Genomic DNA, 19473 nt, shown 5'->3' on the forward strand with positions numbered 1-19473 from the left:
CAAGATTTTGCTTGTTGTCAATGAGTGCTAGCTCAGTTGATAGAGCAAGAGCCTCTTGTGTCTAAGGTCTTGGGTTCAAACCTCCTTGACAACTCGTGTGACATGAAGCCCTTAGGGGCTGTTCCCATGGTCCATATGATGGGTTGGCCACCCTTAAGCGGCTGGGATGCTCCACCTTACGGAGTCGGGTGTGTGAGTTATAATTTCAAGTTCCTACCTCTCTCAAAAAAAAAAAAAAAAAAGATTTTGCTTCTTCCAGTGGCCGGGCAACTTTTTTGTTTATCGTTGTGGGATTTTTGTTGCCCATTCATGTGACCCCAATCAAATTCTAACGTCACCGTGGAGTCTGATCCTAGGTTAAATTTCACTCGTCAAAAGAAGGACAAAATGCACTGGGCAGAGCCACTGAGCCAACAACGCAGGTCCTTGGGTCTTTTAGGCAATGGCAGACGAGAAGAGGGCGTGCCGTGATGATTCCCAGCCAGGTGGGCCTGATCAGGCTTGCGCTTGGAACAGGAGGTCGACATGAAAACTGCAGATCAGCAGATGGGCGCTGTTGGTGACGATAAAGAGGCAAGGAAGGAATCCATGGCAGATGTACATATGGAAGAGGATGTGTGCGAAGGCCAAGATCTCATTGAAGCTGTTGCTGGTCTTGCGTGCGTGCATCAGGAAGTGGGCTTCATTGATGGTGGTGATCCAGCCTTCAAGGATGCTCATGGTGGCCCCGGCCCCATCAACAAAGATGACCGAACATCTTCACGCATTCAGAAGGCTTCCAAGGAAGCCTGCCTTGTTGGAGACCACGTCTACGGCAACCAATCGACACTGCACAAGGGAGCCAGCATTGGACCTCGCCACTTCACATCCTCCAGAGAAATGTTGAAGTTCTTTAATCAGCTGCTTAATGGCTGGCCGCTTAACTACAACATTAACAAGTATGAGCACATGATGCTAGAGGATCTGCTGAAGAAGGGCCATCCAAATTTTTCTGAAAAGATTGGCACAGGTATTCAATCCTTTCAGGTGAGAATCAACAAAGCATTTGATGGTCGATGCTTCCATGTCATCACAATTGATGGCCCGATGAATGATTTCAGCTATAGGAAATGTGTCAACAATATTTTGTCATTACCAAAGAACTTGAAATCAAAGTTTGGCAGAGTACAAAACGAGAAGGGCTGTAATACTCAAGAAAATGGCAATGCTCGTGTTTGTGACTCCAGAAGTCAGCCCAACAGTAGGAGTAGAGAGAGGGAGCCTAATGGAAATGGACAGTATGACAACAGTGGTCGTGGGCGTAACATACAAGGAAAGGGCAATTCTTCAAGACAGAAGTAATAAGAGCGAAGACAGAAAGATTATTATTTTTTGTTACCAAGAGTAACCATGGCCTTGAAGTGTCGGAAACGGAAATAATAGAATGGGATTTTGGTAACTCCTATCTGCATGGTCCTATACCCTATCGATTACTTGGCGCTGTATTTAATCTCTTCATCTGATGCTTTTTCTACTACGAGGCTGAATTATGACGGAGTTTGTGGAGGACGTCTGAAACTGTGATGGAAACCAAGTAACTCTCTCCTTCTTGTTGATTCATCTAAGTACATGGCATTTGCACGAGTGATAATCATGCTTGTCAAACATGCTTTTTGTTGTTTGCCATGGCTGTTTGCTATAATCACCTTCTATCTTACACGATTGTCAATGACTATCACATGTTGAGGATTTCTTCAAGTGGATTAACATGAGGAAATTGGGAGAAAACTACATGTTAAAACATTTGAGGGGGGTGGGAGGGGAAATCTTTCGAAACTATAAGCACATAAGAATTTTGCTTTGTCTACGTTCTAACGAGTTTCAAGGCCGTCTTATCTTTGGGACATTATTTAATGAATGAGTCTTGTAGTAAAGGAGAGTGGAGCTCTTTCTAAACTCCTAGCACAATAGGATTTGCCTTCTCCGAAATCTAAATCATTCTAATGTCGCTTCATTCTTGGGACATTGTTTAAAGCGTGAACCATGTATATGAGATAGTCATCCTAGGACATTACCTTCAATGGTCGCACAAGTACTCAAGGGACGGGAAAAGGGGAGCTCTTCCTAAACTCCTAGTCATAAGAATTATGGAACTTATTTGAAGGCCATCGTATTATTGTGGCATTGTTTGAAGGATGAGCTATATAATAGGAGATTGTCATTCTAGGTAATTTACCCTCTATGGCTGCCATGTGCTTGAGGGAGAAGATAGAGAAACTCTTCCTAAACACTTAGCACATTAGAATTTTCCCTTGTCAACGGTCAAGCTCATTCAAAGGCCATTGTATCCTTGGGACATTGCATAAAGGATGAGCCAAGTAGTAGGAGATGGTCATCGTCACAAATTGTTGTCGTGTCAAGTCAGTGAAGAGCAGAGCCAATCTTCAAATCACGGTCGACGGGCGTACACCCTAAGAAGAACAAGCAACAACAGAAGAAGAAGTCCTACCAACTTATGGGACCCCGTCCGATGGATCCCAAGAGACATAAAGGAATTAAAATAAAGCAGGACCTACACACACACACAAAGGCTTGCGCAACCAACTGATGATGTGGCCGAACGATACGGTTCTTCGCAAATTGCGTTGACATGATGACGTGGTAGACTATAGGGGTTTTCGCGTTTTGTGTTGACTGTTGAGGTGGCAATTGTACGAAATTCCGTGATTTACACTGGCAGCTTTTGGGCATTGCTTTTGAACCAGATGCTTTTGAGTTTGAAGGCTTTTCATGTAAATTGCTTTTGGGATGTAGGGCCTTTAAATATGAGACCATGGGCTCATTCTTTGGTATGCTTCCTGGAGAAGGTGCAGAGTTAGAGTACCGGCTTATATCGTGTTGATGCAATATAAAGAAATACCTTAAGGGGTGCCAAGGTTTGGGACCAATACTCTCTGGGGTGGAATTCCGCCACTTCGTGTCGTGTGTCGTCTCTCTCTTTCAGTTGAGTTGTTATTAAAGTGCTAAAAGTTTGTTCAGTTTGTTCTTTTCTATTGGCACGTGGTGCCCGTCTTGTGACAGTGGTATCAGAGAATCAGGCGTGTGCTTTTTTGAAAGCATACTGGTCCTACAAAAGAGCATACAGAGCTATTGGAATTTTACTTCAAGTATCTTTGGGTCCCGACCTTGGACTTATTAGCCACTCCCACCCTTCATACATCGCACATGGGGCGTGCTTCCGTCTTCACCGCTCATGCATTACAAGGCATAAGCCAAAAAGATCACTTGCAAGAGAAGGATCCAAGATTTGTTTTGAGTCGGTGTTTTTCTCGAAAGCAGTGCCATGCAGATGTTGATGTCTATAGCTACCAAGCTGCACACTCCAAGGACTTGGCAAGCGTTCAAGAAATTTTTTGCCTGAAGTTATATGGTTTCTAACATCTTCCTTCGGAGTGCAACTTCTGGTAGAGTGAGGTATCTTGAAATGCTTGCCACGAAAACCCTAGCAGATTATAACCTAAAATTTCTCGACATCTCTCAATAGGTGTCTCTTGTTGATAACGTTGGAGGTCCAATGTAATTGCGAGGTCTTGGGACTACCATCACTGCCACATGAACATTGCTTGTCGAGGCTTGTTTTGACTATTCAAGAGTTTGTGGATCGTGTTGCGGTTGGCTACGATCTTATCGAAGGAACCTAACCCTATTTTTTGGTGCAGGCGTCAGGATGGAAAGTCAGTCAACTTTTCGAGCTCGAATGATGTTGAGATTGCTTTTTAAGTTTGAGTTCTGTTTGAACTTGTTTGGTGATCTTTTTGAAATTTGTTTGAAATGGATGGTATCTATTTTGAACGTGTCTTTTGGTGCCGATTTGAAATGTTTTGACTCTGGTTTTAATACTGGTTTCATTGATTGGTGATGTGGAGAAGTGAGAAATATTGTTTTGATATTGTTTGAACCTCGGAATGATGCAAACCGATGTCTGGGGAGCGTTCCGTTGTATGCTTGAAAACCTCATAAGGACGCATGGCGATGTTTGGGGAGCGTTTTGTTGTATGCTAGAAAATCTCCGAACGACGCATGTCGATGTCTGGGGAGCGTTTGGTTGTATGCTTGAATCTCCAAGCGACGCAGATTGGAGTATAGGGAGCGTTTGGTTGTACAGTCCTTTGAGCTCATGGCCCGGACCTTTCTAGGTTATTTGCGGGGGGAGTGACGAGGTGGTTTTAATATTGGTTTCATTGATTGGTGATGTGGAGAAGTGAGAAATACTGTTTTGGTATTGTTTGAACCTCGAAATGATGCAGACCGATGTCTGGGGAGCGTTCCGTTGTATGCTTGAAAACCTCATAATGACGCATGGCAATGTTTGGGGAGCGTTTTGTTGTACGCTAGAAAAACCTCCGAACGACGCATGCCGATGTCTGGGGAGCGTTTGGTTGTATGCTTGAACCTCCAAGCGACGCAAATTGGAGTATGGGGAGCGTTTGGTTGTACAGTCCTTTGAGCTCATAGCCCGGACCTTTCTAGGTTATTTGCAGGGGGAGTGACGAGGTAGTCATTGACACTGCAGACCGTTTGTCTCGGGGGAGTGCTCAACGACGTTGTTTGTTGTGTCTTGTAACATTCATATATGAGCATTTGTGTTGCATTGTGATGTGCCAACTACTGAATAATCCTATCTTGATGAGATTGCCTGGGTATGTAATTTTAGTGCATCAAGACACCCGTGGAAGATCAGTGCGGTATGGGTGTGATGGCTAATTTTATTACGCCACCATATCAAGAGTTCCGATCTGAACGAAAGGAGAAGCCAACTCCTTGATCAAAAGAGTCGAAAGGAGAAGCCAATTCTTAATAAAAAATAGCAAACTGATTGTCCCTCGGAATGACCCTCGGATTTTTAAAAAAAGCTAACTTGAGTTGTTTTGCAGATATGCTGTAATCGCGGACGATTACTCTCTTTCAAGAAGGGGGGATGTCACAAATTGCTGATGTGTCAAGTCAGAGAAGAGCAGAGCCAACCTTCAGATCACGGCCGAGGGGCCTAAATCCTAAGAAGAACAAGCAACATCAGAAGAAGAAGAAGTCCTACCAACTTATGGGACCCCGTTTGATGGGGTCCATGAGAGAAAGGAATTAAAATAAAGCAGGACCCACACACACACACACATACACACACAAAGGCTTGCGCAACCAACTGATGATGTGGCCAAATTGTACGGATCTCTGTAAATTGCGATGACATGATGATGTGGCAGATTGTACAGAATGCTGTGGTTTGCATTGACTGTTGACGTGGCAGTTGTACGGAATTCTGTGATTTACGTTGACGGCTTTTGGACAAGATGCTTTTGGGTTTGAAGGCTTTTCATGTAAACTGCTTTTGGGGCCTAGGGCCTTTAAATATGAGACCATGGGCTCATTCTCTGGCATGCTTCTTGGAGAAGGTGCAGACTCTGGAGTACCGACTTGTATCGTGCTGATGCAATATAAAGAAATACCGAAAGGGGTGCCAAGGTTTTGGGCTAATACTCTCTGGGGTGGAATTCTGCCACTTCGTGTCGCATGTTGTCTCTCTCTTTCAGTTTAGTTGTTATTGAAGTGCTAAAAGTCTGTTTAGTTTGTTCTTTTCTATTGGCAGGTGGTGCCCGTCTTGTGACAGTCATTCTAGGATACTTGCATTTAGCATGCTTGCTATGAACAATAATGTCCAACATGAGCTAATTCTGGCCGAATGGCCTCTATTGTGGTAAAATATACTTGTAATCTGTCCAAGCTTTGCTAGAACCTTTAGTGGCTAGAGAATCTTCAAACATGCAGCCACAACTCTTCTGGTGGATACAAATCAGAACTTCAACTACGTGTATAAAGATTGCAAAATTGCATGATGTTTGTGGTCATTTGTCTAGGTAGTTTGTCCATGAAGTGAAGCATCCATGAACTGAAGCAACAATGGGCTAGAAACCTAAGTTAATAAGAGTTCCATTTTTTCGTTCACTCACTTTTCACAATATGGAAGCATAGGTAAGACCGAGAGGTGCATTTAGTTGTTGCATTATAGCCCCTCCCTCCCTCTAAATGGCACGAGCAAATTGGGCTGGGATCATTGATTGGAGACACCAGGGTGGTTGATGAATTGACATATTCAACATAATAGTCAATTTGGGGTAGGAAATTAATAGCACCATTGCTATCAAACAAGGGACCTGACTTTACAAATCATGTGCCTTAACACTAGGGCGATAGCTTTGATTTTATTAGTTACAAGGTCGTCTCTTTACCATCATATTCTAGGGGCGTTTGGGGAATGCTGATCGGAGGGTTTTCCACATGGCCATAGAATAAAGCTTAATTGTCCCTTAAAAATAGTAGCGATAAAGCTCCAAATAAAACCAGAGCAGCGGTCGAAAGCAAAAGCGGAGAGAGAAACTGCGTGCATTGCTTAACTATTAGTAGTGGAAGTGGAAGAGGTGGTGCGAGTGCTGTAACAAACTTGGACACCCCAAGTCTAGATTCTACCGCAACACAACAGAGATTCAAGGGCTGAGTTTGCCCTTGGGTCTCCAGAGTCATGACAGAAACTCAGCACGCTGAACTTTGTGTTGATGTATGCTCATGTGTGTGTGCGTGTGGTGTGTGTTGTGTTGGGGAGCATATGTTGGTACCTAGTTCTACACCCACTATTGGGCACTGACGACGTTAGTGGGGATGTCGTGGTATTTTAGTCAATACTATGCATGATGGAGCTGATGGTTATATTGTCTTGTGGGTGACTACCATGGGGCTATACCTTGCACTTTCCTTCAAGGGTGAATCTGGGCTTATCCTGGATTCATCTAGGTATATTCACTTTAAAATAGTTCACAAAAGACGACACGGCTTGGCTTAGTTCCGTGCCAAGGGGACTGGCGTCCCTTTCGGTATTTCTTTTTATATTGATCTGTGTGCAAAGTACAAGAGTTCGCGGGAACTCACACTCATACTTTGCGTCCAAATGCTGTGAGTAATGAGGCCCAAAAGACTTATTTATTGCCCAAAAGCAGAGCCCCAAAATCTAAAACTCAAAAGCTTCTCAACTCAAAAGCATTATGCCCAAAAGCTGGCCAGCGTAATTGTCGAAAATCCGTACGGACTGCCACGCCAGCAAGTCAGTGCAATTTGTAGGGGTTCGTACAGTTTGCCACGTCAACATGTTGGCGCATTCCACGGAGGTCTGTACAGTTTGTGTGTGTGTCCAACGGCCTGCCATGTCACCAGTTTGTGACATACCCCCCTCTTAAAAGAATTGTAATTGCCCTCTATTACGCCTGCAAAACAGACAAAGGCCATAAATTGTCTTAGTAGACACTGACTTTTAGTACTGACGCAATAGACACAACAATCTAGCATTGTACAAAACGACAGTCACATCACCGGACGTCACTTGACAAACCACATACAAATTCATTCCAAATCTCAGACCATGACTAATCGGCAACGTATTTAGTAATCGCATCTAGATCCATTCCGGACCTCACGGATGCTCGATTAACTAATCCTTATTGCAATCATGTCTATAGAGATTTATGAGACCGAAATGCTGCAGTCGTTTTGTCTTTCAGTTCCTGCACTCAAACAAGTCAAGTACCAATCAATCATTTTCATTTTCGGGAATTCCAGTTATAAAGTCATACATCAGAATACTATTTAGCCCTTTAGTATCCTTGAAACCCAAAGGGGACATCAATGACTATTCAAAATCGGGGTAATCCGTTGACAAAGAAGCAGAGTGACTCCTCTCTTGTGCAAACCCGCTGCACTAGATTCACCCTTGCTAAAGTCGGGGTTCTATTGGAGTAGACTATGCTAAACCGAATGCTTCAAGGTAAAGTTTCAAAATTTGAGAAGTATTCGCTAGGTCCTCCTCCTCTATCCACTTTGCATACAATGCAGGATAGTTTTTGAACTTAACCAAGAACTGCCTAATCACTTTATCTTTTATCTTTTTGTCCTTGTGTGTGTCACAAACGGGAGCGCATAACAATATAAAATACATTCGGATAAATAGATTTTATCACTTATTACTGAAGCCAAAGGATATAGAGAGAAATAGATAGAGAGAGAGAGAGAGAGAGTGAGAAGATCGACACAGTACTGGGGACCAGAAGATGGGCTGGTCCCCCCTCGTAATAGTATCTTTATTACTGAGGAGAAGTCTATACAAGCACTTGAACCGAACGTATTACCACGTTCGTTCTAGAATAAGACTGGATGGTTCTTGGAAGCCTTAGCTTCCGATTCCTAGGGCAAAACTCTATTTCAAGGAACTTCCGTTCCTTATTCCAAATCCTTGAGAACCAAGGTTCTCGCCTTTGGATCTCACCTTCCAGACTTAGGGCATGACATCCCTGCAACTCTTTTCTAACTCTCTTTCCAGAGTCCTCTTCCTGCAGATTAACTCCGCTTTCCTGGACACGAAGTCCTTCCCTTGGGAATTTCAACTTCTGGATTACATCTCGAGAGTCTACCTCTCTTCGATCCGTGGATTTGCTTCCCAAACTTGGGTACGAAACCCTTGGGCTGATCTCGCTCTAGTTCCTCAGAGCGCTTTTCTCGTGCAGAGGCTCATGCCTTCCTCTGCTCCTACTCCCTCACGAAGAGGAAGTACACCTGCAATCAAATACTCAGAGATCATAACATGAAAACGTTACCTTCAAAGTCTCGATGCTCGAAACGCAACTCGGTTCTCGAAAAACAATTCCCCGGAAGAGATCTCTACATAGAAAATCCTCTCTTCCAATCTTACACAGAAGAGGTGTGTTCTCGGGTTCCTTCTCGTAGATCAGCCCCGTCTACGACGTTTATGGGCTGAAAACAGAGAAAACCAGCAACTTCTCGCGATGGAAACATGCTCCGTAGGCACTTCTTCGCGAGGGAACTCGCACACTGGGTCTTGGCGACATCTGGTACACTTGGGGCAGCCATGGGCATCACCGGCAACGTCTTCTTTACGGTTGAAATCTGCAGCAGCATCTCCTCCTTGCAAAGATTGGTCTTCTCCTCTGAATGAGGGCATGTGATGCTTTTATAGCTCCTAGCCACGGGCACGAATAGCTGCTCGCGTAGAGACCGCGACCGTTTTTTTTTTTTTTCCAATTTTTTTTTTCCTGTTCTGCCAGAAAAAGAGAGAGAGAAAACGTTGGCTGATCTGTTGCCTTATTTATCAGATGGCTGTCCACTTATCAAGTGGGCGGCCAGCGTATTTTAAAAATAGTCTGAACCTGCCCAAAAACTCAATAAAACCTTATAAGTTAAAAACAATGCTTTCACAGCACTTCCCAGGCGTCCCTGGATGCAATCACATGCACAGTTGCAATGCAGACATAGACTTCCTCGCGGGAAAGCATCTCCTTTCCCGAAAAGCAGTCCCGCTTTCTCAGAAAGCATATGTTTTTCCTCAAAGTTTCCTCTGAACCCATCTTCATTCAAGTGCTTGCTTTTCCTTGTGCACAATTCCAACACAGTTCGGAATTTCCTCCCGACTATGGATATTCCCTTTCAGATGCACTCGTCACCCACCTTGTGACGCATCAGGAATACCCATCACCTAGTCCTTTCCTACCGAACTTACGGTACAATCTCCTTCACGATGCTCTATGTCACCCATCCTATGACGCATCAAAGATGTCCGTTCCCGGATGGTCGGATACTTCTGCCCGATGCTCCTTGTCACCCATCCGATGTGACGCATCAGAAGTACTCGTTCTTGGTGGCCTTACAGATATTCCCTTTCACAGTGCTCCCGTCATTACTCTGAATGACGCACTAGCAATATTCTGTACTCGGATGTCTCCAGTGAGAAAAACCCTCTCACTTAAAATTTCAATAATTCATTTAGAATTATTTTTCCTTGGTGTTCCAAGTGAGAAAACCCTGTCACTTATAAATCCAATAATTCATTTAGAATTATTTTTCTGTCAGATAAAGCCAATTTGGCAACAGTGTACCAAAATCTGTTCTGGAACGAGTATCTCCTCGCTTTCCTCCACTTCGGGTTACTCATCTAGCTCCCCATCTTTGGGCACATCGCCTTTAAAGGCTTCAATAGACTCACATGAAAAGCATTGTGAATCTTCCAAGTATCGGACAGTGTGTATTTTTTTTGGCTAAAAATCACCAATTTGGCGAATCTTGAAAATTTTGAGCTTTTTTTTTTGGCTCTCATTGGTGTAGATCTTAAGATGTTTTTCGCCAGACTTTGCTATAAGGTTTTGTATTTTGGGGTAGCTAGTCGCCAAAAATAAGCCCACTGAAGAACTTGATGGTAGGGGAGATTGAGGGCCAAGTAGGTTTGATTGACTAGATTTTATGTAGGAGGTCTGAGATCTTCACACTTCCTCATTTAGTTTTCATCTACGTTTCAAAGAACTTACCCTACTCAACAAGATGTTGTCTCCTAGCAAAACCCTAGTACATATAAGGTGTGTTGTGACATTGATACTTATTTGAAAAGTTTAGGTGGCACTACTTAAATCACTTCTTTCTATTATATAAAAAGTGTACGAGATGTTCCTTTTATCCTTACATGGGATATTGAAAAAAATGACCAACTAGGTCTAAATTAAAATTTTTGTTGAAAAAAATGATAAATTTAATTTTAAAATATTTTGCTCGCCAAATTCATAAATTTAGATTCATTTTCTCGCCAAAAACTTGAGTAATATTTCAAGGTTGGTGTCCAAAAAAAACACATTGAGATTCGGGCAGCTTCAGTCTAAAGGAGACATCATTTATCTTTTCTTTTATCTGGAAAGAGTCATAGTACCTCATGCTAAGCTTTGGACGAAGCCGCTCCTTTCTCTTTTTCTTTCTCAGGCGTGCCTTCTCAAAGCGTAAGAGCACCCAATCGTCTTCTTTTAATTTCAAATCGCAACGGTGTCAATCTGCTGCCCTCTTTGTCGTTCCTGAGATTTCGCTAAAGCCTCCCGAACATTGGCAAATGTAGTGTCCATGCCCCTCGTGTACTGGTCGGCTTCAAAAAATTGATCTTTCGTGCTAAGGAAGGGTGTAACCTTCGGAGCACCTTCAATGATCTCAAATGGCGCCTTCCCCATCGAAGAGTGGATCGTGTTGTTGTAGGCAAATTCCACCAAGGGCAAACTTTTTTTCCATTGAGTCTTCTGATTAGAAATGTAAGACTTCAATAAATCTAGTACGACTAAATTTGCAATCTCAGATTGCCCTTCTGTCTATGGGTGGAAAGATGATGAGAAATACAACCGTGTGCCAATGTTTTCCCAAATAGCCCTCCAAAACAAACTCGTGAATCGGGGATCTTTGTCGGAGACTATTGTCTCAGGCATGCCATGTAGTCAGAAAATCTGTGCAATGAACGATCTCGCTTAATGATCCGTCTTGACTTTTTTCTTCATTGGAATGAAGTGAGGTTGCTCGCTAAATTTGTTGATGACAGTCCAAATGCCATCATGCCCACTGTTTGTCTTTGGGAGATCAAAAGTGAAATCCATAGCAATACTTTCCCAGGGGCGGGTGGAAATGAATAAAGGTTGTAACAATCCGTGTGCCTTATGCCTGTCAAAGCTGACCTTCGGGCATACCAAACAACTACGTACAAAGTCGTCCACATCCTTCTCGAGTCTCGGCCAAAACAAGTAACGCTCCACATCTTTCAAGGTGGTGTCAATGCCACAGTGCATCAAGTAGCCATCCCATATGGAATATCCCGCTACTACCTCCCCATTCTGTATTCGAGTGAATACATCTGAAAAAATCCAAATATGTGGCGTACTGATCAACCATGTCCTCGAAGCTTCTATGATGAAGCGCGGAAATAGTCAAGATTAGCGGTTTCCGAGACAAAGCATCTGCCACCAAGTTCTTTTGTCCCTGAACGTGGACAATCTGGAAGTGAAACTGTGACAAGATGTTAGCCCACCGCATCTCCTTTTTCGAAAGGTTCTTCTGTGACAAGTAGCGTAATCTCTGATGATCAGTGAAGACCGTAAAGTTGGCTCCAAGTAGGTAGTGTCGCCACTGAGTAAGAGCATGGATCAATGCCAAAAGCTCTTTCTCATAGATCTGTGATGTCAATTCTACCCTTGAAAACAATCGGCTTTCATAGGAAATCACATGGCCTTCTTGCATTAAGACCGCTCTCGAACTACGACCACAAGCATCAAATATGCCTCAAAAGACCTTTGCAAATCCGGCGAAGTCAATAGTGGTCTAGTAGTCAATTTCTCTTTCAGTGTCTGAAAGGCAATCGCCTCTGTGGGTCCCCACGAGAAAGGGATTCCTTTCTGTGTCAGATCGTGCAAAGGGGAAGCTCTCTCTCCAAACTTTCGAATGAACCGCAGGTAGTAAGAACACAAGCCCAAGAAGCTTCTAATTTCATGAACATTCTTCAAATTGGGCCAATCACGTATACTCTCAATCTTGGCCGGGTCCATCTATACTCTTACTGCTGAGACGATGTGTCCCAAAAGTGTATCTCCGGCAATAAAAATTCACTCGTTTTGGCATTGATAAGTAACTTGTGATCTCGCAATGCTTGAAAGACTTGTAGCAAATGGTGTCTATGTTCTGCTTCATCCTTGGGAGGGAAGACTATAATATCAGTTTCAACCATTTCTAAACTAATGAAATCCGATGTCTTTGTTTACTCAATGTACTTGAAAGAGTTAAATGATGAACACAGAACAAACATGTCTCAACTTGATAGAGAACGCCAAGCTTTTCTCCACACTCATGCCGATAACTTCTTTGAGGACCTGCCAGGCGAGTTGCCCCCATCTTGACCTGAGGATCACACCATTGATCTGATACCTAGAGAGACACCACCGAACCGGACACCTTATCATGTTAGCCGAGCCTAGAATGAAGAGAAAACCAAGTGACAGACCTTCTGGAAAAGGGTCTTATCCAGCCGAGTACTTCACCCTACTGCTCTCCGGTGTTGTTGGTTTTAAAGAAAGACAGATCTTGGAGAATGTGCATTGATTACAGAGCTCTCAATAAAATCACCATCAAGAACAGATTTCCAATTCCAAGGATCAATGATATTCTTGACCAAGTTCAGGGGTCCTCTTGTTTCAACAGGATTGATTTGAAAAACGCGAATATCATCAGGAGGGACAGACTCGCCCTTTAGTTTTAATCACCTACAATTTTTTGGCCCTTTTCATTCGTCAATGTTGCTTTCTTTGCCGGATAATCGACCACGACGTTGTTCTTATGGTACCAAATGCCTCCTAGGAGGTCGTCACAACCTTCCAAGGGCATTATGTAAAAGTCCTTGTGCCCTAAATACCTCTGACAATGCAACCGAAGTTTGCCAATGACGGGTGTAATGGCTATGTCTCGTCTGGGTGCGCTAGAACTGCCACTGCTAGTGGTCCCATCCCGTCGGGTGTAATCTCGAGCCGCGCTGTCAATTCAGGTGAAATGAAGTCTGCCTTGGCTCCTCCATCGAAGAAAATCAGGGCTTCTTGGTCTTTCACTTTGCCCCAAGCTCGCCAAAGTTCTATACCAAGCTTAGGTCAGTACCCATGCAATCTTGTACCAGACCTGCTTTCATCTTGCCTTTTCTTCCACGTTCCTCTGTTGCTCTTGAACTCTCTGGCCTGTCTTCACTTTGTTCTTGCTATGCCTTTTTGGGGCACTTTGGGGAGATATACCCATGTTCCCCGCAACCAAAACACTTCCCTTCTTTGATGTAATTGGCCCTCTCTCGAAGAGTGAGCCGGGGTCGTGTATCCTTATCCTTCTTTTCTTGGGAACTCTTTTTCTTTCTACTTTCATTATTGGAGGTTTGTCGAGTTCTCTGAGCCATCAGTGGGGTAAGTCAAATTTCTTGAATGTATCTAGAAACCCCGTTTTGCATGGCCCATCAATTCTTAAATTGCAAGTCCGACAAAGCCAACACTGGTCCAATAGTCAATTTCTCTTTAAGTGTCTAAAAGGCAGTCACCTTTGTGGGTCGCCACGAGAAAGGGACTTCTTTCTATGTCGGAATTTGCAAAGGGGAAGCTACCTCTGCAAACTTTCGAATGAACCAGCAGTAGTAGGAACACAAGCCCAAGAAGCTTCTAACTTCATGAACATTCTTCAAGTTAGGCCAATCGCGGATAGTGTCATTTTTGACCAGGTCCATCTGTACTCCTGCTGCTGAGACGATGTGTCCCAAGAAATGTATATTAGATAATGTTTCAAGAGACTCACATGAAAAGCATTGTGAATCTTCCAAGTATCGGGCAACTTCAATCTAAAGGAGACATCATTTATCTTTTCTTTTATCTGGAAAGGGCCATAATACCTCATGCCAAGATTTGGAAAAAGCTGCTCCTTTTCTTAGACGTGCCTTCTCAAAACGTAAGAGCACCCAATCGTCCTCCTTTAATTTCAAATCGTGACGATGTCGATCTGCTACCTTATGTCTTTCTTGACATTTCTCTAAAACCTTTCGGACCTTGGCAAAAGCAGTGTCCAACTTCCTCGTGTAGTGGTCGGCTTCAAAAATCTTATCCTGGGTCTGGGGAATGTTTGGATCTACCAACTGATTCCCTTTTTCCTTTCTTTCCTTGTGCCCTAGGACCTGCAGGTAGCGTCTTTTGCTTCCCTGTCCATTGGCAAAAGCAGTGTCCAAGTTCCTCGCGTAGTGGTCGGCTTCTTATCCTGGGTTTGGGGAATGTTCGCATCTACCAGCTAATTCCCTTTTTCCTTTCCTTCCTTGTGCCCTAGGATCTGCTGGTAGCGTCTTTCGCTTCCCTGTCCATTGGCACGTCAAAGTCAATCATCAAAACCCTAAGACACACAATCATCTAATTCCTCTTTCTCTGGAATCCTTTGATGAACTTGCATCTGGTTTCCTTAGTTCGTCGGAACCCTTTGATTCGTCAGAATCCTGTGATGAGCTATCATCTGGGTCCATTGATTCATTCTCTTCACTGGAAGATTCTTGCCTTTTTAATACTATCGTGCCCGTCGTATAAGTCAATGAGCGGGCATGCATTCCAAATCGTTGCTTAGTCATGTCCCAATGAGTTAGACTTCTGGTTTAAAGCATAGTATTGAATCTCTTTAGCAAATCATAGCAAAACCGCTCAATCTGGTCTTTCAAAAGAATCATCGATAAGTATCCCAAAATCTCTGGCTGTAGTTATCCATGTATCTTTCTCATTCATTTTCAAGTGATGCCAAGGCATGATGACATGTCTTGCATATTTATCGTTCTTTTCAAGTAAGATGCCGCCTTTCGCTTCCTGGAATGTTTTGAGAACCACGCTCTAAAGAAGGGACGTCAAACTGTTGTTCAATTCAAGGGCTCGATGGGTGTCTTGGTCTGACTCTCTTCCTTGAACTCCTTGGTTTTCTTGTTGATCTAGTCATTGTCAAAAGAGGACGACCTCTCCTCCTTTAAACAACTAGATGGCCTTCCATGCTTTCTAGACTTTGTTTCATAAATCTTCTTCAAAAGAAACTTGATCTAGGTGCTTGGAAATTGAAGAAGCTTCTTAGCACCCTCGAACACTTCAAATGGCGTCTTTCCCGTGTGGCGTTGTAGGCAAGTCCACCAAGGGCAAATAATTTTCCCATGTAGTCTTCTGATCCAAAGAAGAAGACTTCAACAAATTTAAAACCATTGAATTAGCTATTTCCAAGTTGCCCATCTGGCTGCAGGTGGAACGAGGACGAGAACACCAACCATGTGCTAATGTTCTCCCAAATAGCCTTCCAAGACAAAATCATGAATCGGGGATCTCTGTCAGAGACTATTGTCTCAAGCATGCCATGTAATGTAAAAATCTATGAAATGAACAGTCTCGCTAGATGATCCGGCTTGACTGTTTTCTTCATTGGAACGAAGTGAGCTTGCTTGCTAAATTTGTCGATGACAGTCCAAATGCTATCATGCCCACTCTTTGTCTTTGGGAGATCAAAAATGAAATTCATAGCAATACTTTCCCAGGGGCGGGTGTGAATGAATAAAGGCTATAACAATCCCTGTGCCTTATGCCTGTCAAAGTTGATCTTCTGGCATACCAAACAACTACGTATAAAGTCGTCCATATCCTTCTCGCGTCTCGGCCAAAACAAGTAATGCTCCACATCTTTCAAGGTGGTGTCAATGCCGCGGTCACCTGTAAAAGGTAGACAATGGCACTCATTCAAAACTTTTTTCCTCAACGGCTGTGTAACGCATAACATCGTTTTCTAGCCATCCCGTATGGAATATCCCGGTACTACATCCCCATTCTGTATTCGAGTGAATACATCCAAAAAATCCAGATATGTGGCGTAATGATCGACCATGTCCTCGAAGCTTCTATGATGAATCGCGGAAATAGTCAAGACTTGCAGTTTTCGGGACAAATCATCTGCCACCAAGTTCTTTTGCCCCTGAACATGGACAATCTGGAAGTGAAATTGTGACAGGATGTTAGTCCACCACATCTTCTTTTCTGAAATCTGCTTTGTGACAAGAATTAGCGTAAAATCTGATCATCAGTTAAGACCGTAAAATCGTCTTCGAGTAGGTAATGTCGCCACTGAGTAAGAGCATGGATAATTGCCAAAAGCTCTTTCTTATAAATCTGTGCTGTCAATTCTGGCCTTGAAAACAATCGGCTTTCATAGGAAATCACATGACCTTCTTGCATTAAGATCGTTCCCAGACTACAACCACAAGCATTACAATATACTTCAAATGGATTTTGCAAGTCCGGCAAAGCCAACACTGGTCTAGTAGTCAATTTCTCTTTTAGTGTTTGAAAGGCAATCACCTCTGCGGGTCGCCACGAGAAAGGGACTCCTTTGTATGTCAGAATGTGCAAAGGGTTTGCTACCTCTGCAAACTTTCGAATGAACCACCGATAATAAGAACACAAGCCCAAGAAGCTTCCAACTTCATGAACATTCTTCAAGTGAGGCCAATCGCGGATAGTGTTATTTTTGATCGGGTCCATCTGTACTCTTGGTGCTGAGGCGATGTGTCCCAAGAAATTTATCTCAGACAATGCTTCAAGAGACTCACAGGAAAAGCATTGTGAATCTTCCAAGTATTGGGCAGCTCCTGTCTAAAGGAGACATCATTTATCTTTTCTTTTATCGAGAAAGGTCCATAATACCTCATGCCACGCTTTGGAAAAAGCCGCTTCTTTCTTTTTCGTTTTTTTAGGCGTGCCTTATCAAAACGTAAGGGCACCCAATCGTCCTCTTATAATTTCAAATCTCGACGATGTCGATCTATTGCCTTCTTATATCTTTCTTGAGATTTCTCTAAAGCCTTGCGGACCTTGGCAAACGTAGTATCCAAGTCCCTCGTGTAGTGGTCGGCTTCAAAAATCTTATCCTGGGTCTGGGGAATGTTAGGATCTACTAGCTAATTCCCTTTTTCCTTTCTTTCATTGTACCTTGGGACCTGCGGGTAGCATCTTTAGCTTCCCTGTCCATTGGCACGTTAGAGTTAATCATCGAAATCCTAAGACGCACTATCATCTAATTCCTCTTTCTCTAAAATCCTTTGATGAACTTGCATCTAGTTTCCTTAGTTCGTCGGAACCCTTTGATTCGTCAGAATCCTGTGATGAGCTATTATCTGGTTCCATTGATTCATTCTCTTCATTGGAAGAGTCTTGCCTTTTTTACACTATCCTGCTTGTCGTATAAGTCAATGAGCCGGCCTGCATTCCAAATCGTTGCTTAGTCATGTCCCATGGAGTCAGACTATTGGTTTAAAGCATAGTCTTGAATCTCTTTAGCAAATCATAGCAAAACCGCTCAATCTAGTCTTTCAAAAGAATCTTCGACAAGTATCCCAATGTCACGTGACACATCCCAACCCTATGTGTCCGTGGACAAGCTACACCATAACAGGGTTTCCGTCAAGTCCAATCAAGTTAGATTAGGAGTGATCTGGCACTTTTGTGAGTCTATTCGTAGACCGTGCAGGCACAGTCACTCAGTGTAGATGCATATCCTCTGGTTGCACCTTGCATAAGCATAAGCATTTCCATCAGATTCCATCAGAGTTAGTTTGGGGATTTTTCAGATGATTTTATCCCATTTTTCCCTATTTTTGACATTTTTCACTTATTTATTAAGTGAGTTTTGTTGGGTACTCAGTAGGGCAAATTGGGTGAGTTAATTTATAAGCAAACCCAAGTTAGCACAAATTGGGAGATGAGCAAAGACACAACAGGCTTCCCCAAGCCACAGGTGTCCCACCCTCTCTCAGCAGAACCCTCTCCATTCCCTTGGCGAGGCCACTTCCACAAGGCCAACGTTTTCATCGTAGACGACCTCTCCCTCCCTGGCGTTTCCAAGATCTGCCATCGCCCATCGCTCTGGCTGCCCTATCGTTTCCTCCCATGCAGATATCGCCAGCAAGTAGAAAAGGCTAGCGTTTTTCCCCTTGGAAGCATCAACGTTTTTTGCCTCTACTAACGCCAGACAAATCTCAGCCAAGGCAGCGATTTCATCAAGCAACTTGCAACATATTACCATGGCCGGGTAAGGAGTTCTTAAGCACTTGAAAACCTGCAATTTTCAAGAAGAAACCCTCTGCTGTCCCAGTGTTTTTCAGCAAGGAAATTCCATCCAAAAATGCAGCCAAAGAGCAGAGTACAGCAGCGTTTTTCATCACCTTTTCGACCCCGACAAAAACAGTCATTTTCAGCCATTAACACAGCGAGAAACAATCATTTTCAGCCACCAAGGAAGTCACAGATTTCAGCCTAAGTCGCCGTCGTCATCACCGTCGTCGTCATCGGCATAGTCCCATTGCATTCGCATTGTACGCTTTTGTGCAATCAAGTAGCCCACTCTCGCCGACGAGAGTGGGGCCTTCGGAGGAGGGTTTTACAACCTCTCGGTGTCGTATCTCTTCTCTCTCCTTCTCTCAGTCTCATTCACTTGCACACACAATCCACTCACTTTGTTCGTGACCACAACACTCTACAGACGGAAAGCTCTCTCTTTCCCTAAGAACTAAAAGGAACCTTGAGCAGTAAAGATCACCAATCTTGAGAAAATACAACATTTATTCCGCTGACCCTACACCCAAAAGATCACTAATCTTGAGAAAATACAACATTTATTCCGCTGACCCTACACCCAAAATCTCTGGCAGTAGTCATCCAATGTATCTTTCTCAATCATTTTCAAGTGATGCCAAGTCATGATGGAATCTCTTGCATATTTATCGTTCTTTTCAAGTAAGATGCGCCTTTCGCTTCCTGGAATGTTCTGAGAACCACGCTCTAGAGAAGGCGACGTCAAACTGTTGTTCAACTCAAGGGCTCGATGGGTGTCCTGGCCTGACTCCCTTCCTTGAACTCGTTGGTTTTCTTGTTGATCTGGTCATTGTCAAAAGAGGACGACCTCTCCTCCTTTAAACGGCTAGATGGCCTTCCATGCCTTCTAGACTTTGTTTCAAAAATCTTCTTCAAAAGAATCTTGTCTTAGGTGCTTAGAAATTGAAGAAACTTCTTA

At 43.4% G+C, this 19473-nt stretch overlaps 1 protein-coding gene across 1 annotated transcript; it reads left to right on the top strand.

Moving 5' to 3' along the window:
• The first annotated feature begins 370 nt into the window (after positions 1-370).
• On the top strand, positions 371-1696 carry LOC147461419 (uncharacterized). The gene has a single exon (XM_086508979.1). It carries the CDS (start codon positions 526-528, stop codon positions 1339-1341), a length of 816 nt encoding a protein of 271 aa, XP_086365105.1. The 5' UTR covers positions 371-525; the 3' UTR covers positions 1342-1696.
• The last annotated feature ends 17777 nt before the right edge of the window (positions 1697-19473 follow it).

Source organism: Adiantum capillus-veneris, chromosome 3, assembly GCF_014529385.1.
Source record: "Adiantum capillus-veneris isolate H3 chromosome 3, ASM1452938v2, whole genome shotgun sequence".
Classification (NCBI taxonomy): domain Eukaryota; kingdom Viridiplantae; phylum Streptophyta; class Polypodiopsida; order Polypodiales; family Pteridaceae; genus Adiantum; species Adiantum capillus-veneris.